Genomic DNA, 18,271 nt, shown 5'->3' with positions numbered 1-18,271 from the left:
AAACCGCGTATGAATTCAAAGTTTCGTGTACCCCTTGTATTTAATACAGGAATGTTTATAATAGTCTGACCGATTTAATGATAAATGGGTATTTTTATGGAAATGGGATGGAAAAATTTTTTATTAATTAAGGTTGGAAAACTGTTATTTTTTATTTAAAATTTATTTTTATGTGGAAACAAAGAACTTTTATGTTATCTACATTTTAAATAGGTATTACAAGTTTTAGCCTTACATACTAACACCCTCAACTATATTGATTTTTATACATTAATATCATTTGCCTATTCAGATCACAATAAATCTATTAAGCTACCAGTTCTTTGCTAAAAATTAAATGATTGTAAGAGCGCAAGTTTACTATTAGATAAAATACACGTATGAGTAAATGTTAAAAAAACGTGATAATTAATTGATAAAAATCCATAAGGAAAAAATTGGAAAAAAAAAATGTTGAAGATTGGCAATATGTAACTTCACCTGTTCAAAGTTATTTAGTGTAAAGGTTTGAACTAAAGTAAAAGTATTAGTATTACAAATATGTTGGAGACGTTGCGAGCAAAGCAGCTTTCGAGAGAAAACTTAAAAGTATGCTTTCGTGAAGAGATATAATAATTATAATAAATGAAACCGACCCATTCATACATTCCTAAGTAAGTAAGAGTAAATTATTCATTTAATATAAAATCAATTTACAATATCAAACAAATCTACTAATGTATTACATTTATATACGTTTATAAAAATATTTCACGAGTAAATACCTATGAATCTCTTTACCCTGGATACTATTATTTAAGAATTACTTGTAGACAATGGTATATACACGTACACTATTGCTACCTTTTTATTCCGATCGTTTTAAAGACACACATAATTTTCCTGCAGTATTATCGATCATTTGTAATGGTATGTACGGACAAACACAAATCATTCTAATCATACCACAACGTTACTCAATCCTTTCTGTAATTATTAATCGATTTTGCGAGGCTGCAGATTCCCTCAATCGTATATTGCGGCGATCGGAGTAAGTACACATCCTCGTTCGCTTCAAGTAATGGTATTGATCTCAGGTATGTTTATGTTTTATTTTTATCTCTATGAAAAGAAAAAGACCGAGAGTGGACGAGACGGTGCTCTATTCAACCTTCGTAGCTGAGCCGAGATACGCGGTTTACATGATCCTCCACGATTAAAAGCGCAGTCATCCTCCCGATTCCTTCTCCCTTATATCTCACTCTCGAGATATCCAGGCAGTGAGATGGCCCTGCAGTGTCTCACTTGCATCTTACTGCTCAGCTCAGCTATTGGCACCTGTACCTGGCTCTACTTCTACTTCAAGCGTAAATTGAGGTACTTTGAAGATTGGGGCATCCCCAGCATTCCCGGTTGGCCCATACTGGGCAACATGGGACCTATCATATTCCAGCGCAAGCAGTTCATCGACGTGGTCCGCGAAATGTACGACTTGAATCCAGAGGCGAGGTACGTGGGAGCCTTCGACTTGACCCAGCCGGTCGTGGTGCTGCGCGACCTCGAGCTCGTAAAGGCCTTTTCGATTTGAGGACTTTGAGGACTTTCCAGACCACAAGCCCATCTTCAATTTGACGAGCGCCAGTAAGTGGAAGGAGACCCGTGGTCTTCTGACCCCGGCATTTTCGGCCTCTCGTTTGAAACTCATGTACGAGCCGATGGCGAGCTGTGCCAGGAACCTCGTCGACTTTGTCGCCGCTGGAGATGGCAGTGATATGCCAATCGGATGCTCGACTCAAAGGAGCTCTTCACCAAGTACGCATTTGGGGTGACGGTCGACTCGCTCAGGGATCCGGACAACGAGTTCTACGCGTTCGGCAGAGAGGTGACGAGGCAGGATTACTCGACGATGCTCAAGTTTTTCCTGGCGAGATCGGTCCCGTGGATCTTGCAAGCCTTTGGCGTAAAGTTCGTCGGCAAGCGAGCTGCCAACTTTTTCGAGAACCTCGTGAGCACCACTGTCAGAGAACGGGACGAGAAGGGCATCCGACGACCTGACATGCTGCAGCTGATGATGGACGCGAGGGGTACCTGCAAGGAGTCGCAGCACCTGAAGCTCGACCTCACGACGATGACAGCCCAGGCGTTTGTCTTGTTCTTTGGCGGGTATAGCCCACAAGTTTGCCATATCAATCCTGACATCCAAAAGAGACTGCAAGAAGAAATCGACGAGGTTATTGTTTTACATCGTAATAGCAATCGACCCATCGGTTACGAGGCGATCAAGGACATGGCTTACCTCAACCCGGTTCTCAACGAGTCCCTGAGGAAGCAGTCGTTCGGTGGCTTTCTGGATAGGGTGTGCGTGAAGGCCTTCGAGTTACCGCCGACCTTACCAGGGGCCAAACCATACATCGTAAGACCCGGGACGAGCGTTTGGATACCGGCGCCCGCGATTCACCGCGACCCACGCTACTACGAGGATCCGGAGAAGTTTGACCCCGAGAGGTATTACCGGAAGAAGGTGACCATCAACGATCCGACCAATTTGGGATCGGGCCCAGGGTATGCATTGGACACCGCTTCGCCAGGATGGAGATCAAGGTTTTGTTCTTCTTTCTCCTCGCCGAGTTCAGCTTCGAGGCCAACGAGAGGACCTGCAAGCCCTTCGTCTACAGCAAGCGCAGTTTCATCACGAGACCCGAGGGTGGCTTTTGGCTGTCCATCGTACCGAGATGAAGGCTCTTTTTTTTTTTTTTTTTTTTCTTTCTTTTTTTTTCTTGCGGTTTTTAGAGATAGAGCCATGAGTATGTATGTAATTGATTGACAGGCCTTGCTGTAACCTGATGAGTACAAATAAAAAGAGTATGCATGTACATGTGTGAAAATTAATAATGCAGTTTTATTATGTTCAAAAACCAATTAAGTTCATAAAGTTCGCTACTTTTGAAGCTCAAAAAGCTTTTGCGCCAAGGTTTCCTCCTCCTGATCCACCCACGCCCCCTCATGGCCCTCACCTCCTGATGCTTTTACTCCCACTCTTGCGCAAATGTTGCGCAGTACTATGGAACACATCGCGCAGCAGCAATCAGCCAGCGTGTGTATGCCCAGGGATCGGATCAGCTGGGCTGGTGTGCTTTAGATCCAATGTTGTGTGTATATATAGGTATACATATACACGCACTGCAAGTGCCAGATCAGAAACAGAAAGGCAGTCTGTCGTTGTCGCGCGTCGCAAAAGCAACGTCGTAAGTATAATATAATCCTTTCGTGCTTGTGAAATCGTATGATTCCTACGTTCATGAACCGATTATTGATATCAGAGTGCAATTACAAGTGACCTGTTGCAAAAAAAAAAAAAAAAAAAGAAAGCAAGCAAAACAAGGGTTAAACAAAAAACGATACGCAAGTGACGCGAAGTAAACGTTTCGTTCGTTCGTTCGCGACGACAGAGTGTGTGTGTGTGTGTGCACACGCGAGTAACATATAGATATTTGGTTAAACAGCAGAGCAGAGAGCAGCAACTATTCCATACGAACGAGCATCTTCATCATGGCCATATGAGGAGGTGGACGAGGAAACATTGGCGTTGACGTGCAGCAGAGAACAGCTGAAGAAAAAAAAGGGTCGAGTCTTGAAGGGAAAGAAAAAGGCAGTCCCGAAGATGTCGGACATCAAGAGCCTCGAGCATCCCACGCTTAAAGTATAAACAATCTTTTCCTTTGTCTCTCTGCAAAGCATATCCTAGTGTATTATATGTTGCCCTGCTCTATCTCTCCCTCCCCCTTGTGTTTTTGATATTCGTGAATGAGAGATATTTGTGGGATCTTTATGATTATTCCTTTTTTTCTATTAATCTACCTTATACTCTCTTATTACTCTCTTATGATTGCTTTCATTTTTTTTTTTTCAATTTTCACAGAATGTAGGATTTTTCAATTTTGGAGTCTGTTATTGTTGAATTAGAATTTCCTTTCTATTTTAGAGCAACGAGATTGTTTTAGAGCTTTTGAGATAATTTCGACAGTTTTATCTTTCATGATAGATTAGATAGTCGTACAACGCATAAAGTTGATTATTTATGGAAGTATTCATTAATTTTACTTTTACGTTTTCTCCTCATAGTGATTTTTACAATAACTTGTAACATAAATTGTTTTTCTTTTTAGCAGTTGATTAATTTCTAATATTCTTGTTGGATGACAAAGTTTTTTTTGATGCATTGCTCGATTTCTCTATTTATTGCTCGTAAAATCATCAGTTATTTTCCTGAAAAATAATCGAATTGGCTAATTACATTCAAAAGTACACATATTTTTACAGCAAAAAAATATATTCACAAAGTTCAATCTATAAACTTTGTTTCTACCAGTTGTGCAATAAAATTAAAAAATTAGCTCATTTCAATGATCATTTGTAATTAGAAAATATATCTAAACATACCGAGCGTGAATAAAAAAAATTTTGTTTCATTTCAATTCATATATTTCTTTTTCTATGATACAGGTGCCATACGAACTGTTGAACAAAAAATTTCGTTCAGCACAAAAAACACTGGACAGAGAGGTATCACACGTCCAAACAGCGACCAATGAGTTTGAAAAATCATGCCTGAAGGACAGTGGCAAAGGTGTTCCCACGAGTGAAATAACTCGCATGCTGGGTGGTGTAGTAGCCAAGCTGCAGGTTCTCAAAAGGAAAGCTCAGGAATCCATAGCTGAAGAGCTGCAGGCTGGTATGGTGTGCAAAAGAAGATTGGACCATCTCAAAGAGCATGCCAACACAACCCCCAGCGTAGTTAATCAATGGAGAAAGCAGAGACTCGACAGAATGCTCGTTGAATACTTTTTGCGCAAAGGCTACTACAAAACTGCCATAAAATTGGCTGATTCTGGTGATCTCAGAGATTTGACAAATATAGGTGTGGCTTTCCTCCCATTACCACGCAGAGTCAATTAAAATCATAATTCAATTATACTCATGAGCGTGTATCGTTTTCCACAGACGTATTTATGGTATCACGAGAGGTTGAGAAATCGTTAGCGAATCACGAAACTGCCCGCTGTCTCAGCTGGTGTCACGACAACCGATCGAAGCTCCGGAAACTCGGCAGCACTATGGAATTCAACTTGCGCGTCCAGGAATTTATCGAGCTCGTTCGCTCAGATCGTCGCCTCGACGCTGTCAAGCATGCCCGTAAATGCTTTGCCAACTACGAGGAGTATCAGTTACAGGAGATACAGGCTTGCATGGGCCAGCTGGCGTTCCCGGCTGATCCTCATCACAGCCCCTACAAGGATTTGTTAGACGAGAAACGGTATGTGTTTAATTGAAATATTAATTAGTTGGGAGCAATTTTTCTTCCCCACTCTGTTTTTAAAATAGTTGGAGCAAGGAGCAAAAAAAAAAAAAAAAAATTTCTTACAGGTGGGACAGATTAATAGAGCAGTTCCGCCACGAGAATTATCGACTGTTTCAGCTGGCTAGTCAAAGTGTATTCACAGTAGCGTTACAAGCCGGCTTGTCAGCTCTCAAGACACCCCAGTGTTACAGCGCAAATAGGGAAGGAAAGAATCCCAGCTGTCCAGTGTGCAACGAGACTCTCAACGAGCTTGCCACTCCGCTACCCTTTGCTCATTGCTCGCAGTCGCGGCTCGTTTGCAGTATCAGCGGTAAAGCGCTCAATGAATACAACCAGCCGATGATGATGCCAAACGGCTACGTTTATGGTGAAAAGGTATGATGCTGTTGCGTTGAGATACATGTATTTTGAAGCGAGATGCGAGTTTGAATTTAATTCGAAAAAAATGGTTTTTCAGGCTCTGGAGAAAATGGCACAGGAAAACAATGGCTCTGTGATTTGTCCAAAGACCAAAGAAGTATTTTCGTTTAAGAAAATTGAAAAAGTTTACGTCATGTAAGCCCCGTATCTCCTGTTCACTGCAGCACAAGTTGTAACATACACACCTTAGATTTAATCCGCTCTTATCTTACATTAGTGTAGGGAATTTTTTTTTTATTATTAAATTATTAGAGCATATTTAATTATTACCTACTTGTAAACTTAATTGTAAAAATTACCTCGTAAAAATAAAATATATTTTCCAAAAAAAGCAAAAAGGTTGGTTTTACTGGGCAAAAAAAGAACGCCTGTTGAGATTTGATCCTTACATCATTTATTCAACGACTTTATCTATTTAATAGGATGGAAATAGCGTAAATTACATATAAAATGTGTTAACGCACGCTTAAAATTGGACACTTGTCCATACTGCACGTATTTCAATCGTAATAGATGAATCTTTATTGAAATTTGATAACAAACACCTTAACTTCTAAAAATTACTAAAAAAAAAAAAAAAAAACAAAGTCTTTTTCAGAAAGCTGCAGTTTCCTTGAATTTTGCAGTGAAACACAATTTGCTGGCTCTTTGGTGATATGATGCAAAAATAAATTGTTTAAAGACAGCAAAAAATCATTATTTATCAAGTCAAGAACCTTCTTGATCACCGAATTGATGTATAAAAATACAATTTTATTTCTATGTTTTTATTTTCAGAATTTATTGTCTGCATTGCTTATTAAAAAGGATTGTCCATCTACAAAATGATGAGTTAATTCTACAGCTTCTAATGCAGTATCGCTAAAAAAAATTTGTCTTGTGTATTTTAAAATTACAATGACATTGTTAATAAACCTTTGTCTTTTGTATATAATACATACAAAGGCAAAAAATTGTATACATAGTATTGTTTTTAAGTATGAGAAACTAAAAAAGTATCTCAATTCTTAAAAATTAAATTTTTTTTTTTATTGAATACTCATGAAGAAAACAAAAGCTATCTTACAAAATGAGTAATTGATTTTTTCTCTTCCAGCTTTTCGTCATTGAGTGATGATAGAGTTGGAAATAAATTTGCATGCTTAGTTTAAAGAATTAAATGTAAATGTTTACTAAAATTTTTTGATTATTCTCTAGTCGTTAGTTGGAATATGGTATAAAAAGTGATTTTTCAAACAAGCATAAAAAAAAGATGATTGAAAAATCAAAGCGAAATTATCGAGATAAAAAAGAACACTAAAACTACAACAATGAAAAATCTAGTGGAAACAGAAATAAATTTCTTAAAAAAAACAGAAAAAAGTTTTTACATGATTGTCAAAGAGAAGCTTGTGTATAAATATAAGAATATACTTATGTAAAACTTTTTCAAATATTAAAATGAAAAGTGTAAAAGTTTAAGTAACAATCAAAGTGCTAAAAATTTTGTTTATGTCATATATAGTTGTACTGAATGTTACAACTCGTAACATGTACCGCAAATCGTTAAAAAAATAATAATCATGTATAAAGATAAAAACGACAGTATAAAAACGGTATTACAATAATCTCGTAATAAAATTGTCTGCTATGCTTAACGGAATAAGCGTCAAGTCTATGGCAGCGATGTATTTGCGGTATTTTCAGTTAAATTTCTTTTTTTCTTCGATTAATTACAAAATTCAAAATTTGAGTGACAATTTACCAAATCTTTACATTTGCATTATAATGTACATGTGCTCACCAAGCGGCTATAGTTTGATTTTTATTTAAAATAACAATGCTGGTTTTTTTTTTATTTATTACATTTATAAGGCTTTTTGGTCCAGCTGCTTCAGTATTCATCGAGTAAAAGCTTTTTTCTTTAACCCTACGCAATTAAAACTCTATAATGGGTAACAGAAAAATTTAACCCAATAAAAGTTTTTTTTTTTTTTTCATACCAAGTCCAGTATATTTAAAATAGTAAAAAATCATCAACTATTTCATAAAGATCTCAATTTACATCGCACGTAATACCTTATTCAAAAGCGTAATAAAATAATTGTTCGTAATTCTGTTAAGCGTTTTTGCTCCATAATAAAAAAAAAAAAAAAAAACATCTGCACAAATAACTGCTCAGACTTTCAATTTTTAATTTTCCTTATTACATACGCTTGCCGTTACATAAGAATATGTAAAAATCGATAAGACTCTAGACTCTAGAATTATCAGAATTATCTCACGCATACCGTCATTCAACAATTTTACTATATCTTCAACAAATGGTACTGATCTACGATGCAATCTCCAATTATCTCAGTTTATCTCGGTGCTAGTATTTCAAAAAGCTTTAAAAAATAACGACAATATAATGAGAACGACTTTTGTCGATCTTTTTTTTTTCTCTTTCTACTTCGAAGCTCGACATTTTAAGGAGGCCACGCGAAGAAACCAGACTGACTTTGATATCGCATCACAGCGACGTCCTTTTTTATTTTTACCTTATCATTTTTCTCTTCCGTGGAACAGCTCTCGTGCGGTCGTTTTGTTTTTGAGCTCCTTGAGATTTGTTGCTGTTACCCTGCCTGTTGCGTGCTACATTGTGATTTAACCAAACGTCTTAACGATGATGGGCATCACATAGGAAAACAGGATGCCCGAAAAGACACCCGTTATCAGGAAGGCCGCACCGAACATACCAGCTGTCGATGCGTACTGAGGCTCCACGGAACTAAAACGGAAAAATGTTTAATAATTCAGCGATTCAACCTTTGAGGGTGATTTTTTAAATTAAAAATCGCTTTTGTACCTGGAGCAATACATCATAGAAATGGACGAAAAGTAACCGCTGGTTATTCCCATCGCCACAGCAATGGCGAAGAACGTCCAATCGTCATCGATTAAAATGTAATGGCGTTGGCTCGCTGTCACATCCTTGGGTAGGTAGTTGCAAACCAAAAATAGCGGTATGAAGAAAGCACGAAGTAAAATTGGTAAGATGACAAACTTCTTACTGGGCTAAAAACAAAAGAATCAGTTTATTATTATACACACCCTCGAATTAAAATTTGAAAAGCGATAATGATAAACGTTTCGCAACATACCCATTGGAACAGTGAAGCCAAATAGCTACCCAACATGGCAGTGACGTTAAATGTCATGAAACACATGAGAGTTGGGTAGTAATCTTCGTGTACAATAAAGTCCGGATTCGATTTTCGGATATCGGATTGCACAGCCGGAAAAATAGAGAGGGTGACAAAGAAGACGAACCATACATTGAAGCATTGAAGGGCACATTGTTTGAATACCTTCCAGAGTGGAGGCCTATTTGACGAGTACTCTGATTTCTTCTTTGACTCTTTCTCGTATAGGTACTGATGATAACGATAGAATCGCTAAAAAAGAAAGTTAAGCTCAATTTGTGATTGACAAAATTTTTAAATATGGTAACGTGAAAGCAACTTACATTGATCGGAAGAGCAAAATATGTATCAAAACAGGCTAGCAGTACGAAAAGCGCTGTTATGAAGTAATATATGGCCGAAGTTCGCGGGTTCGGCGCAAAGTATTGTGCCAATAAACTAACAACAGATGTAAAAGTTCCACTAATATTCTAAAAGCATAAATATGATTAGTTGGATTCGAAACAATTTGATCGATTAGTTAATTCGAGCTGCAGGACAATCCATTACTTACAGAGCCCAGAACTACAGCTCCAGTATATTTTCCTGGAAGTTTGGCGGCCATACCGAATACTGAATTCTGATAAATTCCATTGGCGGCTTAACACAAGTAAAAACATATTATAATGATTGTGCCAACTAATGACTCGGATAATGGTGTGATCTTTACGTACTGTTAAGGATAACGATGGAGACCATTGTGAGCCAGAAAAATACCCCAGGCCAAGTTGATGAATCCATCATGGCCATTGCGACGGTGAAAATAAATATGAGTACTTGCATGAAAATACCCCACACAATACGCGTCGTCAGATCACCCCTGAAATGGTAAAATTATTATTACTTACTATTAAACTACTAATGTAAATTTTTAAGTGAAAAATTACCCTAGAGTGACGAATATATTCAGCCAATTGAATATCACATTGGGAATTTGCGCACCAAGTCCCAGGGACGATAGGAAATTGTTGGCATAAGTCGAGTTGACGTGTGTGTAATTTTCCGACAGCTTGTACTCGACGAAGTACTGAAAAAAAAAAAAAAAAAAAGAAAAAAATCCTTAATACCAAGTACGTAGCTGTAAAAAATGTTTGACGTAAAAATAAAATACGCACGCTTTTTGCAGTGATGAACATATTCCACGGCATCAAGGCGCCAATGCCGTGCAACAGCATAATGAACAGTATAATGTTAAGCCTAGGAAAACAAAAATTACGAATTAGCGCATGTTGAAAAAAAAAAAAAAAAAAAAAAAATATGCGTGACACTTGAAATAATCGAAAACTAATAAGGTGTCGAGCACGTACCTGTCCTTGGGAGGATTAAGCTCGAGATCGGCTTGGTCCATCGTTACGCCTTTGAAGTTCAGCTCGTCGTCTGGCCTATTGGTACCTTCCCAACCAGGCGAGAGTCGAACTGGTTCTGCACCTTTAAAAAATTTCAAAACGTCTATTCGCAATATTCGCATTTCGCACTGAGAATGAACTTGGAGGGGATAAAACGATATAATACCAGCGGTGTCGATTAAGCGAAAGATGAGGGGGACCCCAGTGGCACCAAATCCACGTAGTTTGTAGATAAACTTGAAATATCGAAAAAAAGTAGGCATTTTATGATGGCACATGAAGCGTAAAACATGTAGTAAATTTAATTGGCATTATAGTCGTTAAAAGTTCGTTGCATCTGCTTAACCATCAGATGAATAGCAACAATGTAAGAGCAAAACGCCAATACAGACGCACCGTTTGGATAGACACTTTCAACGGCTGTAATATATGAAAACGCCTAATTTGATTTACATGGGATGAAAAGGCACTTGGTGTTAATTAAATTTTCTATAACTTTTGCGCTTCATGTCTTACCATAAAATGCTTAACTTTTAAGATATATTGATACTACTGGCATCCCTCCACGTTTCCAACTGTTGCCACGGGCTGGGGTGTCACACGTGTGATTATATTAGACCCAACAGCTGAGGCCCGAGGTATCTCAATTTTGGTGAGTATTGCGACTGGTTTTAATTTTCGACCACCCTCGGGCCTCACCTCTTGGTCCACATGGACGGGTACGAAATGATTACGAAGAAATAAATGTATTCGTATATAGGTATGGAGAACCGGTCGCTGGGTTATTCTAATACATGTATCATGGCTAAGGATTTGTGATTGGATATGAATTTATGGGCTAATCGTGTTTTGTGGATGGAGAAACTTTTCTTGAAGATAACATTAGTTTGTAGCTTTTTCTACGTGGAAGTAGGTAGGCGAGTCTCCCCTGAGTATATTTAAATATTGAAGTAGTGTGTTTTCAGACTCGGAATATTTTTTTGCTCGCTTTCGAAAAGTTTTTTTTTTTTTCTCTTTCATTTTCGAGGGATGGCCACTTTTGTAAATTGTATATAGGTTTCAAAATACTTTGAAACAACATTTATGCATTTTTTTTTTCTTTGTCACCATTCATAACATTAAAATTTCCTTTCACGCATTACAAAACACTTGGACGCTTTGAATATGTGTGGACTCTTTTTTTCTCTCTCATAATACAAATGCACTATTTTTGCTGTAAAATTTTTTCACACACCAAGTACTGTTAAAAATGTCTCCAGTGCAATACGTTTTATATTTCTGTACAAAAAGTTGTATACTAAGCAAAGTATTTGGAAAAAAAGAAGAAGAAGAAAAAAAAAACTATTTATTCTTGGCTTTGGCTGAAATTTGAACGCTCCCTGATTCTGACATCGGAAATCAATATACGTACTTGAGCGCCAGAAACGTGAAAAACCGTACTCTGCCCACGCCAGCGACGCAAAATGCATGGATCTATTTTTTACTCGTCGCACTCTCTCAAATTCTACTTTGATCCGAGCCCAAGGGAAAATTGCCCCCCCCCCCAACCCGGAAGCGTGGGTGCGTTTTCTTCTATTTTTTTTTGTTGGTCTTTTCGTCACGCTCCGTAGTTCTTTTGACTCGTGAATAATATAACACGAGTGTACGGTAACGTTCGACGTAATTCTTTTGCAGGAGCTGAGCTATACCATAAATATATACACCACGAGGAAGAGTATGAGCATATAGGTATACGTGTGTCCGGTTACAGTTAAGCTCTTGCGTTACGTATATAAATGTTTAGAGCTTTGTACTTTCTACCACATGCTATTGAGTCGCGTTTAACATTTATGATTTTTAAAGGTATTTTATACATCCGGTATTTAAGGGGAAGGATTAACTTGTTTTAAATGCCGGTTTCGAGAAAAATGACAATGCTTGTACACAGGCGATGAGATGTCGAGTCTTTTTTGGATGATTCATTTATTAACATGAACCAATGCAATTGTCACGCCTTTATCTCCCGTGTATTTTTATATAGTTTGAAATGGCTCAACGACGAAAAGTTTTTATTTGTGTATTGTGCAACGATAGTATTTCAACCATTACGATTTCAACTTGTTTTCAACGCTAGAGTGTGTGTATATCTATATACGCGCGTGTAATCATCGGCAGACGCGATGATAAAAGGATACGCGCGTCTATTTGCGGGCAATGAGTGTTGTTTATTTGTTGTGAGGTTGTCCGTTTGCGAGCATAAATCGGGGAACGATTAACAATCATTATCATTGCTGAATCACGTCGTATAACGAGTGATGTGATTTTTTAGCGATTAACGGTACAAGAATTTTTTCTTTAGCTAAGGTTAATTAAAAGTCGGTTAGTTTCAGGAAAATAACACATTTGAACAAATAATTGTGGTGCTACGGCAACGCAATTCGATCGATACGATCAAGCAGTAAAATTAAAAAAAAAATTGTACATTTATTGAGTTTGATATTTGATAAAATAACTGTGCTATATCATTTAACGTATGGTGATTTTTCCTTCTTTAATTGATGTCAAACAGCTAACTAAAAGAGCAGCAGTGACTGATATTAATAATAAAAATACGCACTGATGAGCGGTAATAGCATTACTTTTATTATGAATATAGCTTCTTTTAGAAAATCCAACTGTCGAGGGATGACGATTTAAAAATTATTTAGATTTATTTGATAAAATTGTTCCTTCGGTTCCTTCATTTTGATATTGATCAATAAGATTTTACAAGTGCAAAAATCAATACACGTGATTAGCAGTAAGTTTGAGTTTTTTTTTTTTTTTTCTACCAAACAGTTGTGTGATGTAAGTAAAAGTAATGTTATAAATCTCTACACGATACGTCATTTTTATCAAAGAAGAATCATCTCGCGGATACACGATAACAAAGTAAATATTTATTGTATATTATTCAATAATACACAAAGATAAATCATTTGTGAATAATACATGGACAAACGGACAGGTCGCAACGCAGCAAGCATTTGTGACACTACCTATGTACGATTGAGGCTAAGAAAATTGCACGCAGAGAACAGTATAGTAGCGGTGCTGCGTTGCCACATTTTTTTTCGCGCAATTAGATTGACATTTTGTAATTTTCAATTCTTTTTTAAGGTATACATAAAGTAGCGTTTCTTATAAAATTTAACTTATCCCAATCAAGGATTTTCTTTATTTTCTACACATGCATGTATACCAACAGTTGCGAAAAAAAGTCTTTTTCTACTTAAGTATTTTTTTAGTGTTTAAATATATACCGAATTGCATATTGAAAAGTTTTCATGTGTATTACGTTTTATCAAACTTCGAAGTATTTTCGAAGCTTATCCGTATTATTATCAGTGAGTAATGTGGGGAGAAAAAAAAGATAGTGAGTACGTGATTACTTTTCCCACGTTTTTTTTTTTTTTTTTTTTTTTTTTTTCTTCATCCGTAAGTCAAAGAAAACATTAAAAAACTGAAAGAGTAGTCGGTTTATCTTGGAAAATACTGTATCTCCTTCTTCGAAGCACGACATCGCCGGTAGGAATTCAATTGATAATAATTCGTCTCTTCTTCTTCTTCTACCACATAGACACACTTTCCTAATGAAGCTAAACTGTCGAATGGTGTGTATAATTATTATTATTGTTACCACTAAGCCATTCACGGTGGGACAGTACGAGAAGTTGTTTGATATTCTCACGATGATTTATAATTTGAATCCATAGAGACTCAATGAGGGTATGTGTATGGTCTTTTTCTTTATACTTATCACGAGTGACGTGATTTTTTAGGAGCCCTCGAGACCGGTTCGGAGAATATTTTTTTTCGTCCAGACTTTTTATCACGTGTTACTACTCTCTAGACGTGTTTCACTCCAAAGGAATTTTATGGATGAAACTGAGGGTGCCGTGATGTTAGTTCTTTAAATGATACCGAGAAAAAAAAAAAAAAAAAAAAAAACCAAAGTTTTATTTTAACAGTTTTAAAAATGTTTGTTTATTACAAACGAAGATAAATGCGAGGGTATATTTTTAGCACAAAGACAATTGCGTGTGTATTTTTTGTGTAAACAACTACCAACGCCCAAACGGATAAAACCTTGTAGCAATTAATTTTGTTATAAATAAAATGACGTTCAAACTAGTAACGGATAAATGAATTCTTTTTTTTTTTTTTTTTTTTTTTTTTAGATATGATGATAAAATCGTGAATTACCGTATCTTTCCGGACTATTAAAAGTGTAATAGCTCGTTTTCGTTTGTGGCTCTGAAAAATACAATTATAGATATTTAATTTTTGTTTTCCATTTCAAAAAGAAATAAACCCTCGTCAAGCGCTGAAACCCATTGGCTCGGAAATATAGAGCTTTCACCAAGTTTAACTCGAAATGTTATGTTGTACATTTGAAATGTTAGTCAACTGTTTATGTTAACCAAAAGTGTACAGGAATTCTAAAACTGCAGTGTGCAATTGCAGTGTACAGATGTCAATCTGCCCCCGCAAACAGTGTAAATTTTTTTCCATCTACAGCGAATTACTCATCACTTTGGTTACCCGTGTCTTAGAGGCCTCAATGTTCAAGAATGAGCGTGGAAACCGTCGGTCTCAAGAAAATTTCTTCATAAAAGGACGGAGTAAATTTAAAATAGTCTTAATTTTTTTTCTCTCGTTTCATAAAAGCTTTTGTTATTCACTGTTATTGTCGTCAATGTTCTGAAATAAAATTAAAATTTTTTTTTTTTTTTTTCAAAATTAAAATCATCCTTTAATACCAAATGCGCTTATGATAATTCCAACAAATACAAGATTAAACTAATTAAAACTCGATAATCATTAAAAATACATTTGTTCTAACAATGTCCATGAAATTTCGTACTTCCAGATAATGAATCAGATTAGTAGAATTTTACATTCATTGTACTTTCAGTTGAAATTTCCCCCATTATTAGTTCTTGCGGAATAGACAAACGTTTTAATTATCGCCTTATTTCCTATATATTCGATTTTTTCCAAAGTGTAACTTCTGAAGAAACAGAATTTCGTAATTGTACAGTCCCCGATTGTCAAAAAAAATTTAACTTCACGTTTTGAAAGTGACTTATGAAAATATTTAAATATTTCAAATGTTACAATCGTTAAATGGTTAAATAAACCTTAATTGTGAAGCTGCAAAATAATAAGGAACAATCACAGTCGTGTTCATAAATTATGTGCAATAGACACCAAAGATATTAGAGTTCATTGAACTTGTTTGATTGAAGCAGTGAATAATAAGAATTACAAGTGATATAGAAAACAGCACTTTGATTGCTAGCAACTCTTATTGAGTTGTACATTTTTCAAGCATCAATGACTTGATGAAGAAAATTGAGTAGTGTAAAGCAGATATGAACAGTACAGTGGGCAATACTCACATAGAGATCCATAAAAGTAATTGAGATGAAAAACAGTACTTAAAAATAAAAAAAAAATTAATCAACAGCTTCTTAAAAATAACACATCTATAATATATTTTTGTATGTTTCGGCAATTACATTACTTTGCTACAAAACGGTCACTAATAACGTTTTAATCTCTTGTCTATACGAATTTTTTGTCTCAATGACTACTCTACGTAAGAAAATTTTATACCAAACGTTATCAGTATAATTATGTAACAGATTAGATATTTCAAGATAGATCCAAGATTGTAATAGTGTGCATGCCTTGACTTACATTAGACATTTGAATTTTACGACTCATAAATTTAGTATAATTTTTAGATCTTCTGCACTACAATTGCACTGATTAAAATGTCCACACTTTAAATATTTAGTTTCAACTCGAATGGAGCACAGTTGCCTTGGCTCAAATGACTAAAAATTGTATTCCGATGAAATATAAAAATAAAATGCTCTCTCTGTCTCTTACTCTGCGAGTTTATCTAAATTACTCAACACAGAAGACATAAATCTCGCTCGAAATTACCAACAGATCTCTATTCGTCTGGACTCGGTCTGGGATGCTGCTCGAAAATTATCAAACAAATCAATCCAAACAAAAAAAGAAAAAAATATGATTGGAATAAAGTAACAGACAAAAAATGCACACTATCAAGTCTCTCTTCCTCGGAGGACGATGACGAACCACGTCAGTGAGTAGGTATATAAGTACGGGCGGGAGGCCAGAAAAGGGCAAGGCGGGAGAAAAGGAAAAACAAAAGTTCTCCTCAGGAATCCGCTACTTTCCTCTCGTTTCTTTCTTTTTCTCTCAACGGGATTATATATATATACATGCAACGTGTGAGTGTGTGTGTATTTAAGCTTGTTACAGCAGAAGCAGACCACTTGAAAAGAAGCTGCTGCACACGAGGGAAACAAGAAAAAGAGGTGTCCGGCAGGATGGAGAGAAAGAGAGCGCGGAAAAGAGGGAAACTTGCTCCGATGATACATGTATATGGCTAAGAACCATTTAAAGAAAAGAGCCCATAGTCCCATACATCAGGAGGAAGCAGGTATAGATATACTTAGGTACTTATAAGGTATGTAGTCATGCAAACTAAACTCACCCTTGGTGGGTACGATGCGTGTGCCATTGGAGTCCTTGAGGAGAGTCTGCTCCTCGGGGCCGACGCCAAACTCCTTTTTCGTATAGCTACCCGCCATCTCGTCCTCCTCTCCAGCCGCAGATTTCTGTTTTGGTCTTATTTTTGCAAAGGATGCCGCTGAGCGGAAGACCACGCGGTCACCGCTCTCTTGATAGGTATATATACGACTTGTATGTTTTTATTCTGCTGAAATCTCTAGACTTCCGTTTCTCTCCCTCACATATAAAAAACTAGCATTAGAACCAGCAGATGACGTCGATGTGGAGATGACCCGTCCGACAGGAGATACCTTTATTTCTTTTTTCTCCCTGTAATTTTGCACACGAGGTCGGGAGAGCAGTGGAGGGCGAATGAATGCCCGTGTGGCTGTAAGAGAGCGGAAGGAAAACAATAAGAATGAAAAGCGACACGCGAGTAGCCGAGTACCCACTTTTTATTTGTGCCACTGCATTTTACGTGTACAGTAGTTTGTAATTAATTGATCTTATTTCTGACCCACGAACGAGCAGCTAACGCGGGTAAACTGCACTCTCGAACGGCGACTTTGGCGCAACTAATTTGTGATTTCACTTTACTATACCCACCTATATAGGTATACGGTCGCCGCTATACCGCTATACCGTTCACTATTCAGTTAATCTTTACCTTTACACACAAATATACTTACTGACTTCACTTCACGATACTTTGATTTTGCTCCGAAAAATCTTTTCTGGCTGTATACGTATATGCACACATACAGCTATATTGCAACGGTACCACTGACACCGAATTTTCGTTTAAAAAAAGTATTTTTTCCTTTGAGTTTGCACCTTATAAGTAATATAAATGATGCAGATTGCATCGCAAAGAGTGCAAAGTTGCAGACAATAAATAACGATGCATATACTCATATATATATACTCTCTAATGTAAATATATTTATAATACATGTATTCGCAATTCGCAAATCGTGTGGTGTCCTTCTACCCCGCCGGCCCGCCCCCCTGACCTGTGCACCTTATCTCATCTGATAGATGAAGATACATTGAAGCATCTTTTGAAGCCACGCCGTGCGGCGCCGCTTCACTAACCATCTTATCTAGTTCAGATTATCCATATTTCATATATAGTCAAATTATCTTGGCACGGCTAGCGCGCGGTATTTAAATTTTTTGAAAAGTTGGTCAACAAACGAATAAATTTTAACTTAGATAATATTGAAATTTGAATTACCTAATACTCCATGTTTACGAATAATAATGTGATACTATAACTAATACTAATATTTTTTCCAGTTTATACAACAAAACTACAATTTTCATTCAGACCAAGAGCTACATGAATTTAATTTAATAATTATCACGCGATTACGTGATTACAGCTT

The 18,271-nt window shown here is 36.6% G+C and overlaps 2 protein-coding genes and 1 pseudogene across 6 annotated transcripts; 2 read left to right on the top strand and 1 right to left on the bottom strand.

The window, feature by feature from the left end:
- The first annotated feature begins 1,264 nt into the window (after positions 1-1,264).
- LOC106646629 (cytochrome P450 9e2-like) lies at positions 1,265-2,715 on the top strand (annotated as a pseudogene).
- Positions 2,716-3,060: 345 nt separating this feature from the next.
- On the top strand, positions 3,061-6,083 carry Kaz (E3 ubiquitin-protein transferase Katazuke). 2 transcript variants are annotated; one of them, XM_014362687.2, is made up of 6 exons: positions 3,061-3,224; positions 3,483-3,679; positions 4,483-4,897; positions 4,981-5,293; positions 5,404-5,713; positions 5,796-6,083. In XM_014362687.2, exons 2-6 carry the CDS (start codon positions 3,641-3,643, stop codon positions 5,895-5,897), a joined length of 1,179 nt encoding a protein of 392 aa, XP_014218173.2. In that variant the 5' UTR covers positions 3,061-3,224; positions 3,483-3,640; the 3' UTR covers positions 5,898-6,083. The 2 variants fall into 2 exon arrangements, with proteins under 2 accessions (XP_014218173.2, XP_014218174.2); XM_014362688.2 differs by having other exon boundaries at positions 3,061-3,679.
- Positions 6,084-6,147: 64 nt separating this feature from the next.
- Positions 6,148-17,758, bottom strand: LOC106646680 (Equilibrative nucleoside transporter 2). 4 transcript variants are annotated; one of them, XM_089590320.1, is made up of 12 exons: positions 17,573-17,758; positions 16,867-17,271; positions 14,535-14,585; positions 10,272-10,392; positions 10,080-10,161; positions 9,852-9,991; positions 9,639-9,784; positions 9,479-9,564; positions 9,249-9,395; positions 8,884-9,177; positions 8,589-8,797; positions 6,148-8,510 (listed from the first exon to the last, which is right to left on the bottom strand). In XM_089590320.1, exons 2-12 carry the CDS (start codon positions 16,961-16,963, stop codon positions 8,387-8,389), a joined length of 1,497 nt encoding a protein of 498 aa, XP_089446446.1. In that variant the 5' UTR covers positions 16,964-17,271; positions 17,573-17,758; the 3' UTR covers positions 6,148-8,386. The 4 variants fall into 4 exon arrangements, with proteins under 4 accessions (XP_089446446.1, XP_089446447.1, XP_089446445.1 ...); XM_089590321.1 differs by lacking the exon at positions 17,573-17,758 and adding an exon at positions 17,490-17,555; XM_089590319.1 differs by lacking the exon at positions 17,573-17,758 and adding an exon at positions 17,336-17,474.
- Positions 17,759-18,271: the final 513 nt, after the last annotated feature.

This window comes from Copidosoma floridanum, unplaced genomic scaffold, assembly GCF_036245765.1.
Source record: "Copidosoma floridanum isolate Cflo_tuat_1 unplaced genomic scaffold, Cflo_Japanese_pri ptg000012l, whole genome shotgun sequence".
In the NCBI taxonomy this organism is placed as follows: Eukaryota; Metazoa; Arthropoda; class Insecta; order Hymenoptera; family Encyrtidae; genus Copidosoma; species Copidosoma floridanum.
Note: the sequence above shows the minus strand (reverse complement) of the source record. Positions and strands in the feature narration are given on the sequence as shown.

Excerpts from the sequence above, each read along its gene's own strand:
- Kaz (XM_014362687.2), top strand. The coding sequence starts at position 3,641 with ATGTCGGACATCAAGAGCCTCGAGCATCCCACGCTTAAA. Across the intron at positions 3,680-4,482 it reads TCGAGCATCCCACGCTTAAA|GTGCCATACGAACTGTTGAA; the intron begins GTATAAACAATC and ends TCTATGATACAG. Across the intron at positions 5,294-5,403 it reads GATTTGTTAGACGAGAAACG|GTGGGACAGATTAATAGAGC; the intron begins GTATGTGTTTAA and ends AATTTCTTACAG.
- LOC106646680 (XM_089590320.1), bottom strand. The coding sequence starts at position 16,963 with ATGGCGGGTAGCTATACGAAAAAGGAGTTTGGCGTCGGCCCCGAGGAG. Across the intron at positions 10,393-14,534 it reads TAATAGTCCGGAAAGATACG|GTGCAGAACCAGTTCGACTC; the intron begins GTAATTCACGAT and ends AATTTTTTAAAG. Across the intron at positions 8,798-8,883 it reads TGGCTTCACTGTTCCAATGG|CCCAGTAAGAAGTTTGTCAT; the intron begins GTATGTTGCGAA and ends TTTTGTTTTTAG.